The sequence below is a fragment of the Centroberyx affinis genome, unplaced genomic scaffold, assembly GCF_046629955.1.
Source record: "Centroberyx affinis isolate AG114_WGS23_722 - 3 ecotype Tasmania unplaced genomic scaffold, CSIRO-AGI_Caff_v1 ptg002720l_1, whole genome shotgun sequence".
Lineage (NCBI taxonomy): Eukaryota > Metazoa > Chordata > Actinopteri > Beryciformes > Berycidae > Centroberyx > Centroberyx affinis.
The window spans coordinates 278,675-289,645 of NW_027280889.1; the positions used below are offsets into that span (position 1 = coordinate 278,675).

Below are 10,971 nucleotides of genomic sequence, written 5' to 3' on the forward strand. Positions count from 1 at the left end.
AATGCAATCTTTTTTATACAACTAAATGAACTATGCTCAACTAAAATACAGTTTACTTGTGATTATCAATTAATTAACAATGAAAACTGGTGACCATCCTACCTTCATAAATTCAGCACACTCCTGAATCTTGTTGTGGCTTAGATCCAAAAACTTCAGGACATTCAGTAAACTCTAAGAATGAGCGTGGAGAAAGTCGTCAATGGATGTTTCTCAGGCTATATGGATGGACGGCTAGCTTTGCGGCTGGTTAAATGGATGGATAGATAGAATGAAGGTGTGCCAGCTGAAGCTAACACAAGCTAAGTGAGCCAATGAGCCAGTAAGGCAAGGCAAGTTTATTTATATAGCACATTTCATACAAAGGCAATTCAAAGTGCTTTACACAAGGCATATAAGACTTGTATAGGAAATAAAGAATAAGATGAATAGAAATAAAAGTAAAAAGTATAAAGGTCAAGTTGTATAGGCAGTGCAGAACCAACAAGTTTTAACCCTAGTTTTAAAAGTGGTCAAATTTGGGGTGCTTCTGAGATATGTGTACATGTATGTATATACTGTATGTGCACATGTGTACATGTGTGTGTATGTTTGTCTCACCAGTGACTGGTCAAGGCAGACGATGGAGTTGTAGCTGAAGTTGAGCGTGTGCAGCTCCAGCCAAGGCAGCGCAGAGCTCAGGTCGCCTCCGCAGAGGGAAAGCAGCTCCTGGAATACAAACACACACACACACACACACACACACACACACACACACACACACACACACACACACACACACACACACACACACACACACACACACACACACACACACACACACACACACACACACACACACACACACACACACACACACACACACACACACACACACACACACACACACACGCTGCTTAGCCTTTGTCTCTCTCTTGTAGACAGATACAATGTCACACACTGTCTCACACACACATACATACTACAAATGAGAGTACCTCCAGGGAGCTGAGGCTCTTTGAGCAGGTAAAGACCTCCAACTGGGAATAAATTCCTCTAAGTCCCTCCAGACAGTGCGGGGGGATACGCTTCAGCTGGTGAAGGACAGAGAGACAAACAGATCGAAAGGCATTACGTGCTTTGAAAGTAAAGGGACTAAATGTGTTGTGAGGACAGACAGGCAGGCGGACAGAAATAGGAGAATGTAGTGAAAGGAAATTCACTTTGAGAGGAAGGAGGAGGGATGGAATGAAGGAAGGTGTAAGGGAAGGAAAGCAGTAAGATCAAGAGAGAAGGAAGGAAAGACAGGAAAGAGAGAGTAAAGAAAGGAAGGAAGAAGTCTTGCATACAATAATCTGACACCTATTCACAGACGACAGAACATCTGACGATATCTATAAGCTGTCAGGATGTTTATACTCTACCTCCAAGCATTTCAGAGACTTGAATGGGAAGATTTTCACCACCGACTGAAGCCTCTCCCCCAGTGGGTTGATGAGCTGTGTTTAAAAGTCACATAGTGTGTTAAATATAAGAACTCCACCAGGTGGCTATATGTAATAGATATGTAATGTTCACACCTACAAGCACACATACACAAACACACACAGATACATACTGTACATACTTGCATACCAGGTTCAGAAATTAAGGGGGCTTGGGGTAAAAACGCCCTTGAAAGTTCAAAAAATGCCTGTGAAATTTAAAATGAGGGGCCAAAAATTAGCCCTGGTAATTAGGAGTACCTTTTTTTGTATTTCACCCTTTTCACATTTTTTTCATTGGCGTTCAAGTGTGGATGCAACTACTGTCCCTCGTGGTATTTTATGAGAGTCCAGGGGATTATTTACACAGTGTTGTGGGCAAGAAAACTGGAGCGGCTTTTGATCAGAAAACAGAGCACAAAGCCTGAAGCAGTAGAAAATCTTGGCACCATGCAGCCACCAGTAGGAAAAAATATCAGCTCCACACAAACCACTGCATCAACAAAAAATAAAACAACCAATATCATAAAAACACACCAGTTGAGTGGTGGTGAACAGAAACAGCAACCATCTTGTTCTGTAAGGCCTGATGTGAGTTTCCAGCAGTGGGAAAGAAGTGTGGTATACACGGTATATTATGACATAAAATAAAACAAATCTCAGTGGTACAAATTGCTTATTTATTTAGCAATATGCAATGCCAATGTATTCAATAACATTGCCCCAGAAAATAGCTAAAATGCACCTAAAAAATTCTGATCAAGGGCAGCAAAAAATGCCCTCCCAAAAAAGGTTAATTTTTTCCCCTGTCACAAACACACACTCCATCACACACATATTCAATCACTCAGTCACAGACAGCCACACAGCTTCACTGACACATGCAAACAACTCCCTCGCTCAGTCAAACACTCACTTACTCATTCAGTCACTCAGCCGGTCACTATCTCACTCGCTCACCCACCTTGAGGGAGATGGTCTTCTGCAGGACGTCGAACAGGAACTGCAGCTGCAGCAGGGAGGCGGTGTCGGCGGGGTGGGAGGGCAGCGCCAGGAAGCCGTGCTGCTGGCTGCGGGACAGCAGGTACTGTTCGAACAGGCGGGTCAGCTGCTGTAAGCTGGACGCCTGCAGGGTCAGTGTGCTGCTGCCATCCAGCACCAAGTCGCCTGGAGGGGGGGGGGGGGGGGGGGGGGGGGGGACAACCAACCGCTCGTTTAAGTTTGAGGCATTCAGCTGACGATCTCATCCACAGCGATTTAAAAGCACAAAAGTAGAATAAGCTTAAATGCTCAGATCACCAACATTACAAGCAACCAATAGCAATGAGGGCAAAAGTCAGGGCTATATAGTGTATCCCTGTGACCATAAAATGATCTAGTATGACATAAGTTCTGGGGAAAGAAAGTAAAAGCTAAGCACAGAGGGATTTTTGAGAAAGTAATAGAGGAGAAGGAATATGATTCAGTGAGGACAAATATTATTAACAAATATTACTAAATATGTAAATACATGGTATGCTATCCTGGTCATATTTTGATGTAGCTGACATCAGTGATGAGAAGTTTAGTCTTGTTTTGACTGGTGGCAAGCAAGTGAGATGGGATTAGATAATTTGTTAACGTCACCCCCCCTCAATGAGTGGAGGGGACACCAGCTAGCACTCTCTGAATCATATCATACACCAATCGATTATCCATACCAGCAGATATGATTAGGCATAATGGCTGATCAAAATCCTCTGTGCTCGGAGGAAGAGAGCTTTTTAGCTTGCTAAGCTACTGAAATGGCCCCACATCACATCACCGAAGCACAGTGATATCAGGCTGTCAAAAACACCCTTAATAAGAGACAGTCCTACCAAGGAACAAATACTCGCACAAAACACCATGCTGTTGTTTCTGTTTATCTATGTGGGATGATGTTGTATCCCTGACTAGCTACGAACTGAATACTTGTAACGAGCATTTTGTCACCCAGGAAGTAATTCATTTCTGACACTGTCATATTCAAACTCGGGATATGTGTGTGTGCTTATATGCGACACTGTCACATTACCATCATTTCGGAGCAGGGTGGCCAAGCTGTGTACAAGGGAGGACTGGCCAGTGGGAGATACAGCCATCCTGTAACGTATCAGACAAGACAGAAATATGTGCGACAATCAAGATAAATGAAGAGGCAAATTGGGATTCAATAACGTCAACGTCAATCCTCTCTTGAGCTTTGGTTATCTAACTAACCCAGAGAAGTTGCTAGCCTAAAATATGTATCTTTTCCATACTTCTGCTTGCTATACACGATATACCAACAGGTACAACCCCTCTTCACCTTAAGAAGCATTTCGAAAACGTTATTGAAATTTATAATGCAGTTACAAGACAGCTTAACGTTAGCATTCAGAGGGTGTGAAACTGGTTGGACTAGCTAGCTAACGTTACTTTCCTGCTAGCTAAACCGAAACGACAACATACCTGAGCGGTGACAGCCAAACAGTGGATCGCTAACATTAATATTTTGCTTCGAACTGGGATTTGTAAAACGTATTTATAGTTATACGGACAAAAACAAAATAATATCACTGGTAAAGTTCTCCTAGTTGCAGGTGCACAGTAATGTTGACATTTTTGAGTCACATGAGGCATTGCCCAACGAGCCGCTACGGTGGCCCTGGTAAGTCAAAAAGGTTGGTAAGGTTGTAGAGGAACAACTACAGTGACCTTCCAGCTTTTGTTACAATCGATTAATGCTTTCAGTTTATCTTAGCAAGTTAGACCCCCTATCCCAAAGGTAATACCAATACTGTTTTCAGACTACTAATGACTGAAATACGACTTTGTGGACACAATAGGGCAAAGTGTCGGGTTAATATATTCTTACAATGGAAAAAGGGTTTGTGTGATTGAAACCACTATAAGAGTCATCTTCCAGGTACACAATTTCTCCACCATGTTCACTAATGTTTTATCTTATCATGCATTATCAGTGGATCAGCTCCAGGGGACAGCATGCAACAAAGGCCACTGTTCGGATCTGAACCCAGGATGCATGCATCCCAGACTACCGAGCCACCAGGATGCCCAGCCTTTCACTTTTAAATCACACAAAAGAAGTAGGCTAACTGCTTTTTGCCATTGCAGGGCAGAATTAGAGAATGATTTGCTCAGGATTCATTACAGGAGGTGACCACTGAGTGGTGCACTAACCCAAGGAGCCCAGACTGCACAATGTATACAGTAGGCTACCAAACACACACACACACACACACAGCACAGGCACCCAGTTCATCCAACCAGTCAAGCATCAGAAAAGCTGGCAAACGTACATACATCAGTCGTCTACATGTATGGCTCGTCTTCTCTTCTCAGCTTGAAGTAAACATTTAGTCTCTCATCCTGACAGCCAGGCTCATTACTTAAAGTCTTGTCATGTGTGGACTCACTAGAGATAGACCTATATGGGGTTCCAACCCAGGGTTTAAGAAACCAGGCTGTAAGTAAGTAAAATTGTATTTATATCGCACATTTCCTACACAGGGAAACTCAGTGTGCTTCACATAAAAGCAAAACTTAAACAAGGAAAACAGTACAAATTGTACAAATACATACATATATAGATTCACACATTGTGGGGAAAAAAGAAAAACAAACAAACACAAAAAGTACTCATAGGCTTTAGAAAACAGGAAAGTTTTGAGTCACCTTTTAAAAAAACGTGTATGATGGGGGTATATCCCAGGTCATGTTCACTCGTCTAAGCGGTGGCTGAGGTTAATAAATGCCATCTGTCAAATCTACCAACCTGAGACTTGCACCACATCTGCCTGCTGGCAGAGGTTGGCTCGACCATATCCGAGTCATGGCACCAATAAAAACCCCAGTCGCTTGGCGCTGAGTAGCCGGTTTGGCCAATTTTACACAGCAGGGGCCGGAGTACAGTAACATGCAGCCACATCGCATGGCTCCATCAACTGTACTGAACGCTGAGTGGGTAACCAGGCTGGACGAGTAAACCAAGTTGATTTTGATGTATAGTTGGGTTAAGCAAAAAAAAGTGACAAATCCTATCCAGTCATTTGTCTCTTGGGATGTACAATCAATGTTTGGCATTACATTTGGCAGCTTGGGGCGGTCAGACTGAACAGAACAGCTTCATATTGTGCTGAAGTAACAGTTCTCATCTACTGAATCCGTTTTGGCCCGGCATTTCAGCGTTTTTCCTATATGAAAAAAATGACTCACTGATTACCAAATCCTTATTTTTGCCGATGTTGTTAGGCAAGACAAACAAAAAATGTGCCAGACATTACATATTCAGCTTTGACATCTTTAAGGATCTCAAACATAATAGGCCTATCAGATATTGTTGCTATTAAGGTGATGAGCCCAGAAAAAACATTAATTTAATAATACTGATGCCAGCATGTCCGAATGTCTGAATCCTCAAGCTGTAAGCCCGTGAGAATGGTTTTAAGGAAGCAGATCTTTCCTTTTTTTTTTTCATTCGAGAATACATAACACTGTGGCTTCATAACAGATATTTGCATGAGCAAATAAAGCAGGAACTTTCCTAATTTGCACATGCATCCCTTGTTGCTAGGCAGCAAACAAACACACACGCACACAGGGGCACACGCACACACAAACACACACACACACACACACACACACATAAGCATTTTTCCATTTGGGACTTGTGATGTGAACATTTCCATGTAAGGATTTATGTACTGTAATTTGGTAAACATTTCCATTCAGTGAGATGTTGCTAACATTGCACCAGCTGAAGGGATTCCCAACCAACCGACTGTGCAGGCATGGAAGCTGCTTGTGACTGTTTTCATATTCTCATGATCTCTTTCTCAAGCAATATGCCGTTCAAACGCGGAAAAAAACAGACCCCTCGAAGAGTAACTGACCGTATTTCGTTGTGTGACACTGCGAGGACCATAAAGTGCTTGTGCAGATTCCTCAAATCTCCTCTGAGTTTGGAAGACGTAACTCAGTGGTGCAGTGGCCTTTGTTCAGAATTCGCAACATATGGTTTCAGAAATAAACAAATATACAATAATCCAGCTGTTTAGATGCCGTTGCATGAGAGGACTCGGCGCAAAGTGTATGACTTGGTTTTATACGCGCCCATAAATCTGATGATAAATTGCTTTTCCACACCCCCCCCCCTACTCACTGCCTCTACTTATCCAATCAGTAGCCCAAGCAAAGGAAACTTTAATTGAGTATAATCAAGGCCAAACGCTAAACCGTGTACTCATTCATTTTCAAAGCCTGAAAAGTGAGCAGACAGCATGAGACCCTCCTCTGGCTTCATTCCCTAACCTGCTTCAGCTCCTAACAGCCCAGTATAGGACCAAAGCTGGACAGTAATACTATACTTTGTTTTGTTTACTTTGGGCACATTAGGCATTTTTGGATCCTCCTGGGTTTAAAAAGCAGCTGTGATATTATTAGTTTAAGTCTCATGACAGCGTTAAGGATTCTATCACTGTCTCTCTGCCTTCCTCCCTCTCAGATGGACTGCTGCCATTGTCGCAGGTAGTTTAGGAGCTAACACTGATTCGGGCCACAGGAAAGTTGCCCCACTGTGAGGCTTGGCAGCTCCAAATTAGGCCGGGCAAAGTGTAGCCTCTCAAACATGAACGTGTCAGTTAGTGCTTTAGGTCACCACTGAATCGATTAGAATCCAAATATTTGGGCAATCCTGAAAGGTTATTTCGGCCTGTGCCAGAATATCAAAAAGTAGTGTGACATTTAGACACGTAATGCCCCATACCAAGGTGGTTTTGACCAAGCCAAGTACAGTTTTAACAAATGGATCATCAGCATCTTAAGTGAATTACATATATGACACGTTATTGTTCGTGTATGTGTTGTAATTGCATATTAAATGATTGCCATGTTGTTGTGTTATGATTAGAATCCTGTGCAGAGCTTCGGGGGCTTACAGTAATTAAGGGGATGACCTATCGCACACAAAACTCTCTCTGTGTACTTGACGAGGCACATGGAAGTGTCCTACAGTCCATCAGCGATCCCATACCTTTCTCTATCAATGTGGAGTTTATCCAGAGTTTGTATTTACTTAACAGTTCCATGGGGGGGAATTTAAGTAACTGACCTTGGTGGGGATTACTTTGCACACATGGTCAGATACTGCGGCCTGTTAGGCCTATTAGCTAGTGGCCATCCCAGACACAAATCCTAGCCCCCAGGCTTGTATTTATAAAATGCCAGGCCTTCTCTCCCCTCCTTTTCCATCCATGGTTTCAGAAAATGACATATGAGGTTCTATGTGCAAACAGCCCTCCGGGCATCCTCCTGACTCACACCCCTGAGATACACGACGGCTTCAAATGTGCCCTTTCTCCCTCCCTCCGCCCCCAAGGTGAGCTAGGATGCCGATCGTGAATAGGGCCAAATAGTATTAAATCAGGGGGCACCCACAAAACAAAATAATCTGCATTTATATCTGCTGTTCCGTCTGTGCTGCAGAGTAAGGTTACACATGCCACTTCTATTTCTGTGCTCTTGGATAAACACCGATTAGTCTACCGCACTGGACGGGGTTAATAGGAGCTTGTTCGGTGGGTAAGCACGACACCTCAAGGCTTGGCCTCGCCGATCGATAGGAAACATTACTGTATACATGCACAATAACATTACTGTACACGGGCATGTATGTCGGTAGCAGCTGGCGACTTTTAATTGAGTGCCAATGGACATGTCAGCCACGGCGGGGAGGTCTTTCCATGCAAGGAATGCTCTGGACATAGTCCTTTTGTTTGTTTATTTATTTATGCGTTCTGGGAGGTGGGGCGCGCCATGCTGATAAAAACAAACAGGCCACAGTATGTAGAGTAATGCAGCCTCTTCCAGCAGGGGACGGATAATATGACTGCCTCTTTTTGATGCTGCAGTGCAACTTTTACATCTGGTTCCTTGTTTTTTTCTATCGTTTCTATTCTGCCTTGGGAAAAGCCTTTTAACATTTTGTTTTTTAAATGAATCCAGGGAGGTCAGGGGTCAGAGGTCAGAGGTCAGCTACAGAGCATCACCCCTAGAGTTGGTCAGGATTAAGTGTCTTGCTCAGAGACACTTCAGCAGGCAGGATTTGTGCCAACACATCTTGAGTCCGGGTCTTCCTCTTCCTCCACTGTGCCACCCTGCTGTGTATTTTGATGAAATATTGTAGCCAACAGAGAGCGACACTAAACAGCAAATCTTGACATGGTCCAGAAAATCATAAAGTTGATGGTAGAACAAATTGAACAATCTAATTTCTTTGATTTCCATTATTTTTTATAAGTCAATATCCTGGTGATTAGGAAAGTGGAATGTTTGCCAGTCTATTGGTTCAACTGATGAAGATCAAAAGACAGTGACTATGTGCAGTGGCCTGCGCTGCCCTGATTTGGGCCAACTTTGTGTGGGTGGAGGCCGATTTATAATGCTCTGATATATCTAATATCGCTCAACCAAATGTTTTAAAGACAATACAGTGACTAAGAACGTCCATTTTCTGGGTAAGAAAATGAACATAAAATAAGGCTTCTTTGGTGCCTCTGAAAAAGATATCTTGGTTGATTTATTTTACATGTTTCAAATAAAAAAAAAAATCAGGTCATTGAGCTGACGAAGCCTACGGGCGAAACGTTGTCTTTTACGTTTATTTTTTATTTGAAACATGTAAAATACATCAATCAAAATATCTTTTTGAGAGCGCGGATTTCCACTTTTTTTGGTTCTTGAATTAAACAGAATATACAAAAAATGTATCACTCATGCCTGAAAAAGCTCTGCTCAGATGGGACACATATTGGAAGGAAGTGGGAAGATGATGCTGGTAATGTTGTCACATTGGAAACAAGCAGCTTCACTTTTTTGTACCTATTTCTCACTATTTCTAAATCATTCAGTCAATCATGAAGGTGATGACAATGATGATGATGATGATGTTGGTGGTGATGAAATCAACTGTTTGCCTTCCTTAATGGGGAAGGACCATGCTGAAGGCCTATTATAAAAGCATGCAGCTCTTCTTTGACCTTTCATGTCAAAGACCCCACAGGATCTTGTAGTGCTGAAGAAGAAACCTGCTCTCCAAAAATAAAATGGGCATTAGAAAAGTCTCATCTGTGTAACATATAGCCCAAATATTTAAGAGGCCATTTGGAACAAAGGACTGCAACATCCTGCGTGTGCGCCAGCAAACTGTGTATTCTGGGTTTTGTTTCATGGCTCTAGCTTGAGGTTGCAAAATAACAAACACATCAAACACAATGCATCTCCATCTCCTTATATGCAGGATATGAAAACACTGGTAAAGCATTCCAAGCTACGACTTTAAAAGCCCAAATCAGAAAAGACTCCTCTGGCTTGGCTCTGATTCTGGAAACTGGTGTTCAAATCCAGGCAGTTTCACACATTTATAGACCCATGACAAGAACAGTCCAGTTTCTGACATCTGGAAACACCAACTTTAACAATTTTAGTGGACAATATGCTCCCTTACAAAGTCTTAAATTAACCACAAGCTAAATAAACAAAGATGGACGGATGTTCACTTATGGAAACTGTGGGGCATCAATTCACTAAACTCTAAGGTACAGTATGGCAAAGTCCCTGCAACTAATATTATTTGACACCAAAACTTCAAAACCAGTTTATATTGACTACATGCAGAGCAGTGAATGATGACTAACAAGATATTATTATTTGGCAAGGTGATAAATTATTAGAGGGAATTTTAGAGGGAACTTGAATGCATCCCTGATGTGAATTTATTTTTTTAATTGTTAATAGATTTCTGGTGATTTTTCTGGCTTGATCTTTGCTTTTCATTATTGAGAACTGAATATTATTACATAAGTAAAGGAAAATAGCCCTTCAAACACCCACAACATTAAATGTTTCTAAAGCGATAGCACTTTGTTGTAAGTTGCACATTTTTCTTTCATAGGGTGTTTATCTTTTATATTTAGGGGTAATTGATTTGTCAAAATAGAGACTTTACAGGTCCCATATGATATAAATCCAAGTTTTCCATCTATTTATACATTAATGATCATTCACTCAGCAGATTTATCTCATCTGAATTAGAGGAGCTGGTCGGCTAGTCGGGCTCCAGTATGTGACTGTGACTTCAAATTCATTCAGTTTAACTAATTCAGCTCAACTTTGAGCTAAAGTACATTCATTTGCAAAACATCATGAAGAACATTAGCTTTTATTCTGAGCCACAGTATATTTGGAAACATCATGAAAAATGAATAACATAGGGCACAAACATTTTAAATTGAATAATTCTCTGGAGGTTTAAACAGCCCAAACATAAAAGATGTAATTTACTTTCAACATATCAGGAGGATAAAAATGATGGAAAAAAAAAACTACATCAACTTTAACTCATTTAGGCTAAGCTATAGCAGATCCCATGTCTTCCTGTACCCAGTTAACACCCATGTGGCCCCGAGATCAAACCTGGCTGTCTGTA

General features: G+C 41.8%; 1 protein-coding gene across 1 annotated transcript in view; it reads right to left on the reverse strand.

Annotated features, from left to right (window-relative positions):
* stk11ip (serine/threonine kinase 11 interacting protein) overlaps positions 1 to 4,100 on the reverse strand; it is a 28,669-nt gene extending 24,569 nt beyond the window's left edge. Inside the window, exons 1-7 of the mRNA XM_071535489.1 lie at positions 3,936 to 4,100; positions 3,520 to 3,587; positions 2,428 to 2,630; positions 1,404 to 1,478; positions 978 to 1,073; positions 601 to 708; positions 103 to 174 (exon numbers count right to left, since the gene is read on the reverse strand). Coding sequence (XP_071391590.1) covers positions 103 to 174; positions 601 to 708; positions 978 to 1,073; positions 1,404 to 1,478; positions 2,428 to 2,630; positions 3,520 to 3,586 — 621 coding nt within the window. The 5' untranslated portion in view covers position 3,587; positions 3,936 to 4,100. The remainder of the gene's footprint in view (positions 1 to 102; positions 175 to 600; positions 709 to 977; positions 1,074 to 1,403; positions 1,479 to 2,427; positions 2,631 to 3,519; positions 3,588 to 3,935) is intronic.
* Positions 4,101 to 10,971: the final 6,871 nt, after the last annotated feature.